Raw genomic sequence first — 19252 nt, forward strand, 5'->3', positions numbered from 1 at the left:
TATATGTTTCTAATGCAATTATGTTGCATTAAAACAGAAAATAACAATAAAAAAGTATTTATTTGTGCTAAAACTAATTTTACTCTTGCATTTGTATTTTTGGACAAGCTGAAAAGATTTTGTAGTTCACATTAGTGTCTGCTTTTTGACCTGTTTGCTCCAAAACAAAAAGAGGAAGACCCAGTTTGGCATTTGACACTGAGGGTTTATGTAAACTTCCATACAAAGTGGACCATTTGCACTTAACATTTAAGCACGGAAGATCTAACATGATGGCTCGAATGAAAATGATTAGGAAGATGGATGCAATGATGGAAGCATGTTGCTGTGTTAGCAGTAATCTGTCAGTAAAATGACGGATTTGTTTCCTGAAAATTACAGGATTACAAAATAGACTGAAGGGCTGAATGTGAAGTGAACAGATAAAAGAGCCTTAAAACCAGAGGAAGGCAGTAATGCAACTTAAAAGACAGCTGCTGTTAAGCCTCTTAAGACCTCTCGAGAACAACCATGCGGAACAACTATTGACATAAATAAAATTGCATATATCTGTTTCATAGAGTTTAAGTAGATACATGTTTTAGCTATCATGCTGTTTTCTTTGCAAAATGGAACCTAATTTTATGTTGTTTTTCACAGTGCAAGCCCTTGAGTTCTCTATAATGTATGCATATGTGGGTGTACCCGCATGTGCCTTGAGGGGGGATTGAAAAAGCGTAAAGCCCACAGCCAAATTACTGCAAACCACAGCAGCGCAGTGTCACCCCCATCTACGAACCACAGCCCAGAATAAAACAGGAATGTGCTGGTGTCTCCACACTGTAGACCAACACAGAGCTGGATCTGTTAGAAGCAGCTTAACCCTCAACCAACTCATCCAGAGAGGCTTCAAAATGTCCCGGAGTGGCCTTGAACTGTCACCCCTCTTGAGCTGTTATCAACTCAGTGATTGAAACCCTCCACTGCTGTAGACTTTAGGAACAAAAATGACCAAACTGTTCCAGATATCAAGCAAGAATTTAATTTCTGACTCGAAGTACTCTCATAAAACTTTATCTGTCTGTCCGTCAGTCCGTCCATCGATTTTTTTTTTTTTTTTTTTTTTTTTTTATTGTTACATGGTGCACTGATCCATCAGATAAGCACAAATAGCCTTAACTGTATTTTAATAATTGAGCTAAATATGTCTGTGAGTAAAATTAAAAACTTTAAGTGCAATATTCAATACTGATTGACCGACTATTAACCAAACTGTGTCCAATCAGTGGTTAAAGTAAGTGTGTGGTATAGTCCAAGTGCAGGAAAGTTGTCATCCAACGTGTAACTTGTCCAAAATCTAAACCCAATTTTTAAATTAATGTGTGGAGAATAAATTCATCTGTGGTATCTGAGTGGATTTTCATTAGTGCAGTAGTTTTTACAAAGAATATTAATCACATAGAGTAAAATGATTTTTTAAATAAATGTATAAAGAAAATGCTGAAGCTCTTTCACTAGGCCAAGACAAAAATAAAAAAAAAGGAAGATAAAGTACATTTTTTTTGCAAACTAAATGAAAATTATTAATATAAATGGGGAATATTTTGAAAATCCAGCCTTGGCTGCTACATTTGTCAACTGTAATAAAAATGTCTGACCGACTGAGGATTCTTTAATGACTGAATACCTTGAGTGTCGAATGGTATGTCATTACAGGGTTTCAATTCCTAAAGTTGATGACAAAATTGAAAATGTTTTCACTTTACAAGCTAATTATTTCCCGTCTTCATAAACTAATCATTATCTTCAGAAAAACCCTGGCGTTTTTGTCATTTTTCGCACCATCTTTTTGTGCACCTCTTTAAGAATGGTTATTCTTTTGTAATATGTTGAAGTGTTGTAATTTCTACAATTACTTTTACAAATCTGAAGCTCAGCATGAAATTCTCATGTCTTTGAAGGCCGCTGTGATCCCGAGGGTTGGATGTAGAACCCATCACTGCCTAAAGCAATGATCTTTTCATGCAAACGCATACGGTGTGAAGGAGTCAAGGGAAACTCTACAGCTGTGACCAGGCAGAAAGCCTCTACTTTTCCAAATAGAAAAAATAAAAAAGGAATGTGTGAGAAGTTGGCAGTGTGAGATGGTGAGCGCTCAATGTGGTTTTTGTTGCTCCAGAGGTGGCCTATATTCCAACCTAATGTTGGTGCAAGTAAGATTCTCACACACATTTACACTCTCACACACACACTCACTCCAAGAAAATGTATAACAGCAAAAAAAAAAGGAACAACTAGCCTTAGAAAAACACCTGCCCAATTAAGAGCGAGGCATATCCCATTTCAAACAACTGTGATTGAGCATGTCTGCATGTGTGAAGCTACAGGCTGTGGCCTCACCAAAGAGAACAAGATTGGCTTTAAAAAAGGCCAGGATAAATATTAGAGAGGGTTTAGGATAATCTGAACACACACAGGCACACAAATGTGGACTCAGTGGGGGAGATGGAGACACACACGCATTCTCAGACACCTTAAGGTAGACTTTATGGCAGACACACATGCACCCTCCGTCTCACACATGCACAAGCGCGCAGCACACAGGTTTCATGTGTGAAGCGTACATTAAATAAAAAGCACCCTGGAAGTGGACACAACCCTCTGGGATGCTGAGGAAATGAGGTGAATGGAGGGGTGAGAGGAGGAAAGGATGAAAAACATGAGAAAGAGCAGAGAAAGATGGGAAAATATGGAGACTGAAAAGAAAAAGCTTAAAAACAAAACAGAAAAGGAAAAGGACACAAGAGGTGGAAAGGGAAGAGCGATGATGAATACATGAAGATAAAAGGAAAAAGAAAACGTGGAAGAGGAGGCAACGGGAAGGTGGAGAGAAGAGGAATGAAAAAAGGCTATTGAGGGGGAGTCAGAGAGGTGGGACAGAGAGACAAGGCATCCAATTCATTGGCCTCTGAGTCTGGAGCTCCCTAAATCCAGACTTATCCATGGGATTGTGGTAGGGATTTTGTCTCACACACAATCACACTCTGACACATGTAAGTTTACACACACACTTTAAAAAAAACCTGTCCGACACTACTTTTGCTGTTTTTATCCTCTATTTCTGAAACAAGCCAAAGAACGTTACTGATAAAATGAGCAGAGCGTCTGCAGGTAGGAAAGTCAAAATACTAGTAATGTCACTGGACTAAGAAATTTTCCGCTCTAGTGCATCAAGCACAGACAAGGCAACATTTTAGATTTTAGGGACAGATTTTCGATGTAATTATCGGGCCCCCACCTTTTCCAAATGGGGGGGGGGGGGGGGGGCTAAAATGCTACACCCAAGTGATTCAGGACCAGGGAATGGGCACCAGAAAACCCAAGGAACGATCGTTTTTTGAACTGCAAAAATAATTTAATAGAATAAAAACATGCAGCCCCAACACGACAAAGCCAGAACTGTTAAAACCCAAACAACTAAAACCCTATGTTTAAAAGGTACTGTCCAGGTAGGGTCCAGGTGTGTCCAAGTGTGTCCAATCTGGAACTCAGTCTCCATGGGGAGACACAAAAGAATGCAAATAAAAATGACAGGAAACGGTTTCTCCACACAACATGATCATGAGGAGGGAGCGGGATAAAATACAGAAAAATGTATTAATACTATGGTTCTAAGAACATTCAGCTATCTCGTTGGTGTCTATAAACTAAATAAATAAACATGCTTCCTTTAATATTCAAACCTTTAAACTTTCCATGATAAGTTATTAACTTAAGGAAGTTAATTAATTAACTTTTTTGTGTGTGTACTGAAAGTTTTTGGTGTATAAGCAGATATAATTTTGTTTAAAGATCCACTCCAGTGAAAATGCTGTTTTTGGTGTTTTTAACCTGTGGTATTTTTCTGATGAAGGACATAAATAAAGAAAAAGTAGTTTAATTTTTTTCATTTCTGAGTTGTTTTTTATTTTAAATTGTGAATCAGGAGCAAACAAAAAATTGTCATTTAAAAAATATCTTATTCGTGATGTAGAACATAAGCTTTGAGCCCCCTGCTCCGAGCTCGAAGTAACAGGAAGAGAAAAATGAGGGTGTTGGATTCTTAAAAATTAAATAAAATTTAAAATAAATCTGGTAAGGACTGAAAAGAAACCTTAAGTACAAAAAAAGTGCGAAGGCTGGTTTTGAAATGCTCAAGAAGGTAAACCATTGCATGTCATGTTGCTGCTTCTCTGTTTTGTCATCAGACTTCTATATTTTGAAACTCATTTTTGTGCTTCAAACCTGATGATTTGGCAGCTTAAGGGATACAACCTCAACTTGAAATGTGTCTGAAAGTGTAATGTCAGCTCCACACAGTACATAAAAACCCTTAAAGATTTCAGTCTTCTCCAATCCAACCTTGTCTTCAAGTAAAGTAAAAGTGTTATTAAATCTGAAAGAAAGGCAGCCTTCTTTAAAGGAGAAATGCAAGGCATGAAATTGCACAACAAAAGAATTTAGTAATTATGTGTGGTTTTAATCCTGATTTTCTTTGCTTTTTATTTTACTCAGGTGGTGTTGAGCCAATAGCGGAAGTTGCTGGTGAATGGGGGGAGGTGGATGTCCCGAAAGAGACAACCAAGTTCATCAAACAAAAGCAGCCATCTAAGAAAGTCAAGAAAGGTACAGTAAAACCAAACTGTGGCTGACTTTCAACCTCTTCTTTGTGATAAGCCATATGCTTCATCTTCATCCCTCTGCTACACCCTGTAACATCCGAAAAGACCGTATCAAATACACACCACCCCTGCAGCACATCTGCGACCTCGGCCCTCAATCTATCAATAAATCCCAACGAGAACCTTTCGTTGATTTCTTTTCTCAGTCAATCACACTGAGGCATTTTGCTTTCCCTCTGATTTGTTTGCACTTTGACTGCTGCTGGCTGGGAGTCAACAGGATCTGTGTGTTTGGGATTCCAGCCAGTGCCAGAAAAAATAAAGCAAGTGTCTTAACTTTCAGCTGTGCAGTTTTTTTAAGATTTGATTGGTACACATTTTCGCACTGCATAAAGCCTTTTTATATCATTATATTGATGCCCTGAATCCCTGCACAAGGAAAGTTAAACCTATATTATTCTTCAGCGTTACAGCAATTTCTTCCTCGAGCAGTTTTTCGTCCAGACTCATAGCTGTTTACCCTCCATATGACAGAGTTTATAGGAATGATCAGGGTTTACATTTATGTAAAAAAGTACATTACTTCATAGCAGATTAAAAAACACTGTAAAGGTTTTAAATACTTGAATACTTTGAGGAGATTCCCTCATAATCAGGGGCTCTTTGTAGAAGCCAGTACTTTTCCAGCATTGTGAGTGGAGAGCAGAGCGTTTGTCCACCACAGTTGCTGTCCTTCATTTGCAGTCTCTGCTTGAGCTAGAACAGACTCTCCCCCTCTGCTGGATGTCTGCTGTCTTTCATCGTCACACTCGTGTTTCATCCATCTGGCTCTGCTTTCACTCGGCCATCATTTTGACTGAGACATATCAGATCAAGGGGGGGGTTGCGCAATTGTTCAAATCAAGTGGGTCGTCACCTTCAAATCTGCATTTCCCTCTCGACTCACTTCTTTGTCCTTTTTTATTCCCTCATCATCTGTAATCATGTTTGTTTCATCCAAGATACAAAAAGCAGATCACTAAAATGCAATATACTAAGCGCACTTACACACAGCAAACATGCCGTTTCCTGGCTTCTGGCTTTTTATCCACACAAGCACGCACATAACTGTCAGAGAGAGGCTTCTGGTTTGCATTGAGGACAAATCCGTGTTTTATGACGGTTTGTCTTTTCTAAACCAGAGCTGATAGATTCTCTTTGATGGGCTCTTTTTTCGTTAGTGGTGTGTGTTAGTGATGTGTGTGCATGTGTGCCCTTGTGGTTAATCCAGTCAGGCGTCACCGCTAATGAGAAGGGGAGGTGTGGGAGACACGGGGAAGGCGACATAGGGATCATTAGATACGCACACATATACATCGAACGCAGCAGTGAGTGCGCCGGTGCCGGTGCGAGCTCTCTGATCTCAGACGTACGTCCTTTAAAGACGCACAGGCCGTAACACGCCTTTGGGCCTAAGAGCATTGTAATTTGCTGCTCTTTTCAGCATTTGTATACGCAGAAAAGTATTGGTGGGTTCAATTCAATTTTATTTATATAGCTCAATATTTACAATAATAGTCATCTCAATGGGCTTCATGCTGGTAGTTGTGTAATAAACATTCAACTATCGTTCAACCAATTTAATTTATTTCTGCACAAGAAAACCAGTTTTTATGCAAACCAGGAAATGTTCATATAACTCAGGATAATTTTTTTGACCAATCAAATTAACTCTTTTAGTTCTTAATGAAGTACTGTACTTTGTTACATTCATTCACCACATTAGAGAAATCTGAGACTTGCTGAGAAATTTTTGTGTGCAATATTTAAAGATTAACATTTCTTTAAAAAAACACTGTTTATACCTAAAAAGTTTTTTATACTTTTTAAACACTTGGTCACAAGTTTTTCAATTGAATCAACCGTTTTTCTTTATATTCCACCTATCCAATAAGACAGTGAATTCGAATCATATCAGTTTTTTTCTATAGCAACTCATACAAGCAAGATGAAGTTTGTTATATTGGTGCACTGAAATCTTTGAATTCACATTATTGGTGGTTAAAGGATATTTTATTTCACAAATATAGAAATAATAGTTAAAATAATAATCTAAATAAAAAGAATAAAAAATATATTTAGGTCCAAAATATTTGTTTAATCTCAATAACAGAGATGCAATAAAATTAATAGGCAATTATTTTTCACCCTTTTTTCTGCTCATAATAACCAAGACTTAGAAAAATATTTACGTTAACCCAGGCTTAAAATCTAAATGACTTTTGTTTTGCTCCCCCACACATGCCCTCGTTCCTGCACACTCATGGATGTAACCCCTGCCAGACATAGATGAAAATAGCAAAAGGAAAATGATCCCTAATTAGTATTGTTTGTCGTGGAACCTTTCAGATCAGGTCTGTGGGTTTCACTTAAAAAAGAGGAGGAAGGGAAATGATTTGGTGACCGCAAAAAGGGAGGGGTTATAACTTCATGTCCAGACGTGTGCCTTGGGCACAGCTCCTCCTCTTCCTCATCTAAAAGAAATACATGGCAAATAAGAAACAGCAGTGGTCGGTACAATGCCCACACATAGCACGATTGTTTAGTAAGTCTTGTAGAAAAACAGCACAAACCACCACACAACTGTGCTGGTTCAAATCCAGACTAGGGCCCATCTGTGTGCATGTGCTCCCTTTGTGCGCATAGGATTTGTTGTTTCCTCCTTTAATCCAAAAATACACAGTGGGGGGAAAAAAGTACTATGCTATGCAATTCTGCAAATTACCCCTCTTAAAAAGATGAGAAAAATCTGTTATGTTCATCATAGATACAGTTCAACTGTGAGAGACAAAATGTATAAAAATAATTCAGTAAATCATACAGAAATGTTTGCATTTCCGATCACATGACATTCTCCCAATCTTCCTCTGGATCATCCAGATGGTCTCTGCAGAACTTTAGATGAGCCTGGACATGTACTGGCTTAAGCGGGGGAGGGCTTTGGAGCACTGCAGGATTTGAACCCATGATGATCTAGCGTGTTACAAATTAGTAACCCTTGTTACTGTGTCCTAGCTCTCTTCTCTAGATGATTTGTACCCAACCATTTGAGATCTTGCATTAAGCCCCAGGTGGAGGGAGATCATCTGTGATCCTGTATTTCTTCTATTTTCTAATAATTGCTCCGGTTGATCTCTTCCCTTCAAGCTGCTTGCATAATGTAGATTTACCATACCAGTCTAACTCAGGTGTACAATCTTGTTCCTTGTGTCCTTCGACAGCGTTTTTGTCTTAGTCAAGTTGGAGAGGTTGCAGTCTGACTGTTTAAGGATGTGGAGAGGATATGTCTTTTATACAGAACAGATATCATTAATAAAGGTAATGACTGGAGGATAGAATAATTTTTTAAAGAAGAAGCAACAGGTCTGTGTAACATTATTGCTTGGCTGTAGGTGCTAAAGGGATATTATCTGCACCATTATACAAATACATTCTTTAACAAATCCTATGGTATAATTTACTGGATTCATATTTTTTTACTTAGTTGAAGTGTATTTATGATGAACATCACAGACTCGTCTTTATCATTTTAACCTTGACGTGAAACTTTCCTTTTAACCCAGAAATTGCTCAAGAAACTTTGGCTTAAGTTTTCTGTTGTCAATCAAATTTAAGTTGAAGCACTTTTCAAAGCAGTTTTTTCAAACGCTTGATATGCCTGATGGTTATTGGCACCATGTTTTGGGGTTAACTAGACAGGCTTCTTTCATATCATTATACTGCATGCACCACTTTTTACAAAAAAGGAAAAAAAGCTGCAAACTTGATAGTGTAGCCTGTGTTTTTATTAGCTATATTCACACCATTTATGCAGGCTTCATATTAAAACCTTGGCATGGTAATTTTGCTTGTGGGTTGTTCAAGTCCAGGTAAAAGTATTCATACATTAACAGACAAACTCTTGAATTTTTGAGGATTTTTAAATCATGTAATTATTTTCGGCAGATAAATCTATATAAAACAGTAATCAGCTGGGATTTTGTGTCCTTCATTAAAAAAATCCAGCCCCGTATGCACAATAAAGTCATTTTTGACTGTTGATGGCAAAATGCCAGAAAAGCCTTTGGGTAAAACCGCTACCTCACAGCTCCCATAAAACCAACGAACAAGGCAGCAAGGAATGAATCAGTTCAAAGCTTTTATTTTTCACCCAAACATACACCTTCCGCCTACCTGTCTATGACTTAAAAGCAATTAGGCGCCAAGCCAAATCCCCCACACAGACCATTCTGTTAGGGGGGAAAAAGCACATCCGGAAAGCACATTTGGTTGACTTGAAAGGCATCAAAGGTGTTAGACGCAGGCAGGGATGGTTGAAGTACACGCACTCTCATTGCACTTGAAGAAAAAGATGGATAAAAGAGAGATGAAAAGGCGAAGAGAAAATCTTCCTTTGGCTCTTTCCTGGTCCTTGCCTGTCTTTTTGTTGTTTTGCTCCTCCTCTACAGCACACCTGGTATCAGAGACATGTACAGCACAGACAGATTCAGCCAGATGCAGGTACACTCCTGTGATCAGGAAACTGTATACCCACCACTTGTGCACATACATATAAACAGACAGACAGGATGTACTTTTTGTGTTTTTCTCTGTCTTTTATGATGGGTTCGAACACTGCCATAGTTACAACTGTCACTTCTTCCCTTACTATTCTCTGCGGTTGGAGAGTAGGGAAGTGCTTTCCAACCCTGGTTTTAAGCTAACCCTGAGTTGCATGGTCTTTTTTTCTCTTATCTAACAAACCCGATTTAGCTCATCTGTTCCTCCGAGAGCTCATAATGAGTCACTGTAATATTAATTAAGCCTGTTAGACAACAGAAAAAAGTAAAGTACTATGATTGAGAAATACTGGACTTGGGTGACCTTGTTTAACCGAATTGCTTTCCTTCATAGTCTTCATGTTGATGGTGCTATGACAGATGTCAGATTGGTGCTTTAAACCAAATATTATATTTCTAGAAAAAGATTTAAGCAATTATAGGCAGTTATAAGTTAGACTTGCGTAACATAATGTTGCACCGTACGAGTATCGCTACCTGTCCATAAATGCCACTCTTTGTGGAATTATGCTAAACTGAGTTTTAGCCACAAAATGATGCTGCTGACAATTTTTTACTTGGAGCGATTCAGCAATAATCAGCTCTCAAAGCCTCTGGCTTGTACTGACATGGCCGAATTACACAGACCTGCTGTGTCAAACTGTCTGCCAGATTACAGTAACAAAGTGCAGAGAGCTATCAGTTTACTATTACTGTGGCTGCTTTTCTCATTCAGCATCTGCACAAACAAGTGCGCACACAAGTATGTACGTGTCACTCTCAGCAGCCAGGTTTCCTCATCTTAAACACAATCATCCAGGGTTGCAGCCCACAGTTTCTGACCCACCGATCTCTCAGATGAACATATGAGTGTTGATTGGTGGGGCAGATAGAGGTCTCTCCATTGGCAGCTCACCCCCTGTAGATACTAGCAGACACAAAATAGCTCTTGTTTTACCACACATATGCCCTCAGTAACACGCTCACAGACTTCTGAGGTTAACTATCCTCACAGATAAAAAGTAGACCCATCTGTCAGATGAGAAAAATCTGAATGTTCAATGATTTATGCACTTAAAAGAAAGTGTGTAAGAAACATCATCAGACGCAAAAAGGAACATTTTTAGACTTTTATACTAAAGATTTCAGTATGCACATTTACTCAAAATTAAAAGTTTTTGAAAGATTAAACTTTTTAGTCCCAGTCATAATGGGAGTTTATTGCATGTAAATTCAGTTGTCAAACTTGGTTCAGCAGAATTCTATCAGTACTCAATATGGAGCCAAAACCAGTACATCAATTGATTAAGTAAACTGATTGATTCGTTGTTGATTTGTTTTTTTACTTTGAAAGCACAAAACACACCTTAAAATTTAAATGAAACACTTTTTTTTACCAAGAAGCCCAGCAAACACAGTCACCTGTTTCCCAGTTAGATCCCCTGCAAATGTTTAACTAAGACTACACTGCGTGTATTATATAGTAAAAAGTTAATTACGGTATATGCTGAGGTTAAAATCAACATACATTTTTAAAAACACTTATTTAACTATTGTCAGGTATCTGAGTTAATGAACAAGTCATGAAAAGAGTCAGCTTGTTGCTTAAATACGTTAATGTTGCCTCTTCATATAAGAATGCTTTTTTATAGGTAATGAAAGTACTTGAAAGTACTTTTTGAGGAAGCACCAATTTATTTGTGATCTAATGTGACTAAAATAAACTAACTGTGACTTGGCAGGTAAATTTATTTATAATAAACATATACATAAGTCAGCTAATTGTAGTAATTTGGATAAAACTACACTTCAGGGGACTTTGGCGCATAGGTCACCACAAGATTTGATATTTTTGCCAAATTAGCGGGGAGTTACATGGCAGTAAACGGGTGCGGTATGTTCACATAATTGCAGCTGGTTTTGAGCCACGTGTCCCACACGTGAACCATGTCAAATGTGTATTCTTAAAATAAAACCTATTACTCCAATCATTCCAACTCAAACATGCGTCTCTGAGTTCAGTTGGGCGTTGAGTCAAAACTCTACACATCTAAGTGTTTGTCATCCTTACCAAGTCCAAGTCTTAATCATATGAGATTTCCAAGAATAGAGTTGTGCTTCAAGTTACCCATATCTAGCTTCTCATTAGAAGTTCTTTTAAATCCAAATGGATATCATGCTGAGCTTCCAACCACTCAGCAGTTTGTCAAATGTGGGCTGGCTAAATCCAAATCATCAACACCACGTTTTTTAAATTCACATCTTCATCCAGTGAGAGACACCCAGACAGCTACTGGCATCTTAAACTGTTAGTCTTCACTTGTATTTCATTTTACATTTTTACTAATAGTTTGGAAACCAATTTAAAACTTTTGATTTTTTATACTACATTTTTAAAGCATTTTACCCAACTAAACATAGTACTTCCTGTCTCCTCTGAATTGCACAAATTGGACAGCAATCAAGGGTCATCATCATGCTGGTTCCCTTCACTCCAACTGTGTTTAATCCCTAAGCCTGTTTCTTGTCAACAACATTTTTAGGTAGCTACATTTGCTCTCATACTGTAACCCTCAATAAAATGTCCATCCTGTGGCTATCACACCATCTCGTGAACTATTTCTTGGCTCTGATTGCGTTGACGAAGCGCTGTTGAGATGCTTGGCTGTTTATTGTGTGTGTAATGTTCCACTAATGTCTCTGCAGTGGGACTATCTTATTGTCTATTCTTGGCCCAAGGCTAAAGCTCATAGTGATTGCAGAATGAGACGAGGACAGCATTCCAAATATTTTGTTGGCTTGTTGGATACCAGGGTGGACCAGTGTCTGTTGGCTTCTGACACCAAATTCAGTAGAGTAAACCACTGGATCTGCTGCCGACTCGGCAAGTTGTCTTCTATTGGGATGGTTCCAAACTTTTTTTCAGACTTTCCTAGACATACACAATTTTAAATAATGAAATACAGTACAGACCAAAAGTTTGGACACACCTACCTTCTCATTCATTTGAATGAGAAAGTGTATCTATATACAGTACAGACCAAACTTTTGGTCTGAACTGTACATATAGTAATATAGTACATATGGTAATATAGTACTGTATGTACCAACTCAATTTCTGTGGTGAGATAAAGCAGCGGGCCCAAGTTCAATCAAGATATATGGGGTTTCTTGCCATCAAAAAAACAACATATATTTTAAAATTCCACTCCAATTATCTTTTGATCTATTTGAAAAGTGTTCCTAGTGGTCTTCCATTTATGATTACATATGCCTTTTCCATCCAAAATCTAAAAACTTGTGTAATTTCTATAGGACATAGTTTCTGCAGAGCGAAGTTTATTAGAAATTTGCCTCTGAGTTGCGGGTGAGACTGTCTGTGCAAAATAAGCCGCCCCTGCTTCCCGACATCCTTCTGTTAACACACTCTCCAGCTATCTTACAGCCCCTCACAACCCCAACCTAACATTACCGGTGCAGCAAACATGGCAAGCGATATTGGAGCTATCCAGCCGTACAGTTTTAAGTCAAATGTCAGCTCAGAGGAGGAAAACAAAGACGTACACATGAAGCTATTTGTCTGCAAGTAAATGAATTACATTGAAGGGGAGCAGGGAGCACGTGGCCTTCCTATTGTAGCTTCTATGTCACAACTACAAGGTTTTTCAAAAGACATTCGTACATCTGCTCCTGATTCACAACGATTTAAAAAAAGAAATACCCAGAAACATAATTTTTAGCTTAGTTTTCTCTAAATATGTCTCCATCATAGAAAAATAACAAGAAAATGTTAAAAACATGATTTTTATAGAAGTAGGTCTTTCAACAGCACATCTACTTGATAATTTGAAGTAAATTGCTTGACTAAGGTAATTGGATTTGCCCTGTCTGCTGCAAAGGCACTCAAACTACTACAGGGAGCAGAGAGCAGGTGTTGACTCAGGTGTTGTTCCCTTTCAAGGTCACACATCTGCCCAGTTTGGAATAGAAATGCTGCTACTTGACTGTTGTATTTTATTCTTCTGCTTGCTTCAAGTAGACCTTCTTCTTAGGCATTATGTTGAAAATAAGTTTTTGTCAGCTGTATAGGTGGGAATCTACCCAAATGTTGTTGTCTTATTTAATGTAATACATTTCTTACTGATAAACCCTTTAATTCCAGAGCTTTACCTCCAGTGTTTCCATTAGGGGTGTGTATTGACAAGAGTCTGGCAATACGATATGTATCAGCTGATTTATGTTGATAAAGTAAACGGTCAAAAAGCAATGCTATGTCAAAGAGCCTCAAAGGAAAAGAGTCTCAAAGGGTTAACACTGTTTTCTTTTTATTTACTGTAAAAGAAACCTTTACCATTCGTAATGCCATTTTTTTGTCTCTAAAACTGGAAAAAAAAGAGATTCGGCGTAGAAACTGCTTGTAATTAAAGAAGAAAAAAAGAAGTGTAATTGACTGGAAGCACATTTGACTACAACCAAATGAGGAGAACATGTGCTCTTCATTTGGAAACGAATTCCAATAGTTATTAAAAGAAAACTAAGTAAACATAAAGTTTTGTTAAATAAACATTTAAATAAACTTTGACAGTAAAATGTATATTTGTTTATACACAGACGATGGATCTAAAAGGTTTCTCTTCTGCAAAAACCACTGAAGTCTCTTCCATATATATATATATATATATATATATATATATATATATATATAAAATATGAAACAAATGTGAAATACAAGAATTCTTATGTTTTTTTAACGATATTTACAAACCTGCTCAATGTTTCGGCCATCTCTCCATACACTGATCACTGTGCTCTTTTTTTATATTGGATAGAGTAAGTCAAGTAGTTGTATCGAGTTTCCTTAGTTTACCTTAAATTTGGAGACAAATTATTTGAAGTGAAATATATACCTGCTGCTTTAGTAAATAATATATCAACTGTTTATAAAGCCAATGGGACTCAACGGGGGAGTTTCATTTAAGCTATCTAATTACTTAAGGACACATTGATGTGTTTTGTAAATTATAGCTGAGAGGGGGTGGTAGACAAAGAGGAAGGAAGAGAAAAGGAAATACATTTACGGAAGCAGGGGTAAAGGGGGAGAAAAGGGGAGAGAGGAACTATTCTGACCATGATAACCATCAGCAAACCAGACAGTCTCTTTGAGCTGAAAACACACATTTATTTGTATGTTTTTTCCCCTCAGGTCACGTAACATGTGGAGAGACGGCAATGTTTTCATAGTCGTATCCATTCAGGCTGCTGTTCCTTGGGGAACCTTCCAGAAGGAATGAACGTTCTTCCTCTGGGAGCCCTGTGTAGGAAGTCCACCTTCCAGCTCCATAAAACCAGTCCTCACACCCCCTGTTGCTTTTTCCATTAAGGCTATGCCAGCAATGGAATTTAATCCTCACTCTAATACATTGTATAGCTGTAACCAGTTTGGACTCTAGGAGACCTGTAGTCTTGAACCTTTGAGGAAAATACATGCTAGTCTTTATCTGTATAGAGAGTACCGGTAATATTTAACTCAAATTAATTTCCAGCAGATCTTTAGAATCTAAAAATCTGACAATATGAAATGGATTTATGGGATTGCAAGTGTACTGCCTGTCACTGTCCCACGTCAGCAACACTCGTTTACATTCTGAAAAGAATATTTTAGAGAAGAGTGTTTACAGCCATGCATATTACACCATTTCCAAACGTACTTTTATAGACAAATAGATAAAGGTTATAGGATTATAATTATATAGTGTCAGTTTGCCTAAAGCCTAAAGAGCAAATTCTAGGGAAGTTATTCATCATGATAATGTTTGGAATATACCTCTGTATTTATGTTTTATGAATTATGGGAGCCACAGCTTTTCTTAGACTTAATGATGTTGTGTTAAGACTTTACAGCCATGTAAAAAAAAACTAGTTTTTATTTACATTTTTTGAAAATGAAAATAATAATAAGTCATGCTGACCTTACAAATACTGCACTACAGCTTAATACAACCTTAAATGGACGACTACAGAGTCTAATATTTATTTAACTAAACTTAAAGCAAACTACAAAAGCAGTGCTTGGAAAAACTTACTGGATCCCTAAGTACCTTTGATTCATCATCGGCAAAAGCAGCCACTTCTGTAAAAACAGTTTGTGTGTCAGAGAATCTCAGGTTTACAGCTTTAACAAAAACTAAGTAAAGACAACATTGGTACATAACTTAAAGAGGCAGCTGCTGTTCATAAATCTTTGAAAGTGGTTGGTGTCATCCATCAATTAGCTGCTGCTGGAATGGGATTCAGGTAGTCCTAACAAGGATGCTCAGCAACCTGAAATTTTGGGAACTCGTGTGCCGGGGGTCTGATTGAGGGTCGGCTTCCGTTTGACATGAGAATAACAGCTAACTAGGAAATTGTCCAGATGGCATTCTCATTCAATGTTCCAGTCATCTCAACTGTCATCTTTCACTGTGAAGGAGTAACCTTAGTTCGCACAGATGGCTGTTTTTCCCACCCTTTCTCTAAAGCCCATTTGTTTCACCTGTATCTATTTTCTCATTTGTTTATTGACAACCCACAGCTTTATGGCCATAGGTAAAAGTAGGAGAACATATTTATTTCTAATTCAATAAAGCATTCCTCATACGATTAAATATTGGTCAGTAATCTAAAGGTTTTGCTTTCCCACTCAAATCTCTTCACCTCAATGGACTTTACATTACTGGTCTAGATAACTGAATAATCACATCAACCTACCATTTAGCCTCATGCTACAAAGTGTTCTGTGTTCTAAGAGCAATAAATTCTTCATGGGGCAGCAGTGGTTCAGAGGTAGAACGGTCAACCTCTTATTGGAAAATCACAGGTTTGATTCCCACCCTTGTATTAGTGGAAGTGTCCTTGGGCACATTTCTCCTGGTGGTTGTAAGTTGGTGCCAGTGTTTGGCAGTAGAGCTGAATATGTGTGTGCATGGATGAATAGGTGAATTGGACTGTGACTGTAAAGTACTTTGGGCCTTCTGAGAGGGTAGTCAAGCACAATGAGTATACACCATTTACCATAGACAAAAAAGACGTTTATTTGATAGAAAGTATTTAAGATTCCAAAATGCAAGAGATATGGCCTGTGTCCAAAGTCCAAAGTACTTTGGACACAGGCCATATCTCTTGCATTTTGCAAAACTTGCTTGGCTGTTGAATTTTTTAATTGCGTTTTTACAAAGACAGAAATATTTTTTGTGCTTTTTGGATGATAAACAATATATTTTTTTAATTATATAGGATTAAAAAATGAAAATGTTTTTTTTTATTGCAAAAGTTCTTTGTAGTGTAAATTTTTATATTTGCTTTGAAGAAATGTTTTTTTTAAACTTTATTTGGGCTATACAAATTGTTAGAAAATGATGCAATCTAAAAAGAAATTGGGATTTTTTACAGTAATTTTTCTTAACAAGAGTTGAGTGTCAAAGGAAAGAAAACATGGTTGTTAATATGCATATAAGCTAACACAAACCAAGCTGCATTGATGTGATCAGGGACTGTTCTCCTCGGTAATAAAAGCTCCTCTTTGTTGTCCCATCTCACTGGAATCCTCTCATACTTAACCCCCTTCCTCAATTTTTTTAAACAAGGTTATGTTTCCACTGGCTGACATGAAAGTATAGGCCTCTTTCTCTACTCTGTCTCCAAAATGAAACCCAATGGGTAACATATGTTGATTTAGGCAAAGCAAGCTTATTAGAATAGAACAATTCATACTCCTAAGTAATTCATAGTGCTTTAAAGAAAAAAACAGAAGGGCATGGACAAGAATCCCAGTCAAGATAACAAATTACAAAATTAATCACAAGTAAAGCGGCCAAAATAAAATTGTAAATCAATAAAGACAATTAAAATCTCTTTAAAACTAGATTAAAGAGAAGAGTGCATATAAAATACTTTCAGCTGTCATACACTGACCTGGAAAGGCTATTTCTCAGTCTGGACTTGAATATTGGCAGAGCAGAAAATTGTCTAACATTGTTCCAGATTTAAGCTTCATAAAATTTAAGAGCTCCTTTTCCTGTTTAGTCCTTACTCTAGGCGCCAGCAGAAAGGCTGATCCTGATCCTCTCAGAGGTGGTTCATATGGCACCAACATGTTAAAGATCTACTTCGGTGCTAAACCATTGAGAGTCATGGACACGAGAAGAAGTGGTTTAATGTTAATTTTCTGATCAACAGGAAGCCAGTTCAAAGACCAGGGAACCGGACTGATGTGGTTGTACCTCCTGGTTTTAGTCAGAACCTAAGCAGCAGCATTTCAAGTGATCTGTAGATGCCTTACAACATATTTACTGAGTCGAAAGAGGAGACTGTTACAGTAGCCTGAAGTGCTGCAGATAAATGTGTGAATAATTAGTTCAGGTTTTGTATAAACAATATACCTGTAATTCTGGTGATGTTTTTAGAAGGTAAAAGCCGATGATATAATTGTTGAAGTTCTTGTAGTACAAGATTTATTTCAAATTAAATCAACATTTACATGAAATGAAAAACAAGTCTACACAAGACTTTGAAAACATGATTTGAATAGGGGGATTGGAAGAAGCGTATGCTTCGTTCAAGTCTGCATCCAGGATTACTAGATTCTTAATATGATTTGAGGTTTTAATAAATGGTAAATGGCCAATACTGATATAGCCCTTTGGGCTTTCATCAAGGCCCAAAGTTCCGTAAAATCACAGTCCCATTCACCCACCCACAAACGCGCACACACACACATATTCAAAACTGATGGCAGCAAGGCAGCCAACCTGTAACCACCAGTATCAATGAGGGGTTCAGTGTCCCAGGACTTTGACACACAAGTAGGCCAGACAGAACCTGGAAACAAACCTGTGACCATCCAATCAGAGGTCGGTTGCTCCACCTCTGCACCACAGTTGCCATAGAAAGTGAGTGAAGTATACTTTGAACACATTCTCTTTGTTTTCGTGGGCCAAAGCTGCAGAAAAATGTCTATCTAATCTTTTTCACTGTAAAGTGTTGCATCTCAGCGCAAAGCTGTTTTTCTCCACTTCAGAATCCTTTGGAATTGTGCAAACGGTCAAAGCGTTGAAGAGTGTGTTTTATTTCATGTCTCCAGCAACAGCTCCATTATTAAATGGTTAGCTCAACATTTATTTACTTAAATGATTGTAAACTCCCAACTGTAAACTCCCTGCTGACTGGACACTTAAGCTGTTCTCTGATTCCCATGTTTGCTGGCAGGCTTTGGCGTTCAGAATCAGTCTATGTTACTTGAGCACCTTTGACAATGCTGCTCTCTGTGTTACTTTTTTGTTATCAAACAGAATGCAAATGATTGGACTTTCTAATAATCGGGGCAAAGCCTGTCCTAGGAAAAGTCATACCGGCCACTATCCTCATCGTCTACACCCGCCGCTCATCAAACACCAGAATTTGGGGACAAAACATCACTTGTGTGGCAGAAAAGGAGTAACCCTTGCCAAATGCACCAGACGTGTGGGGGCTTTACATGTGACAAAAGCTAATTGGGATATCTAAGCCAAACACTGACCCGCTCTTTCATTTTGTAATGTCATTCAGGTGCAGAGAAGAAAGAGAGGTTAAGATGAGAGAATAATGGGGTGAATTATCATTTAGTTCTCCATGCCTCTGTTTGGTGCAGTGCGATTCATGTATTGTCCCTCTTTTCCTCTCCCCTCCTGGGGAGTGGGAGTGCTTCCAGACTCCAGTTGGCTCATCCGTGCTCCAGTTCCTGACCGTTTACCTCGCCTTTGCTCCTGCTCCTACACCTGGCTGTGGATCCTGCCTCTGGCTCATCTCTGGCTCGTTTCTGCTCTGTACCTGACCGAGTACCTCGTCTCTGCTCCTGCTCCTACACCTGGCTGTGGTTCCTGTCTCCGGCTCGACTCGCGCCTTTGACTGTCCCCACAACCACGGCTGGATGAAGCTCGTCTGCTGGACTTTTATATATGTAGTTGTAGATTTAGATAAGTTAATTCTTCTCTAAGATTTCTGGTAAATCGCCTGTCCGTC

The 19252-nt window shown here is 38.0% G+C and overlaps 1 protein-coding gene across 2 annotated transcripts in view; it reads left to right on the top strand.

Moving 5' to 3' along the window:
* Nucleotides 1–19252, top strand: part of bbs9 (Bardet-Biedl syndrome 9) — a 175618-nt gene that overhangs the window by 100693 nt on the left and 55673 nt on the right. For both annotated transcript variants that reach the window (XM_004078331.4, XM_011485713.3), the window contains one exon: nucleotides 4534–4644. In XM_004078331.4, coding sequence (XP_004078379.2) covers nucleotides 4534–4644 — 111 coding nt within the window. The remainder of the gene's footprint in view (nucleotides 1–4533; nucleotides 4645–19252) is intronic.

This window comes from Oryzias latipes, chromosome 16, assembly GCF_002234675.1.
Source record: "Oryzias latipes chromosome 16, ASM223467v1".
Taxonomy (NCBI): Eukaryota; Metazoa; Chordata; class Actinopteri; order Beloniformes; family Adrianichthyidae; genus Oryzias; species Oryzias latipes.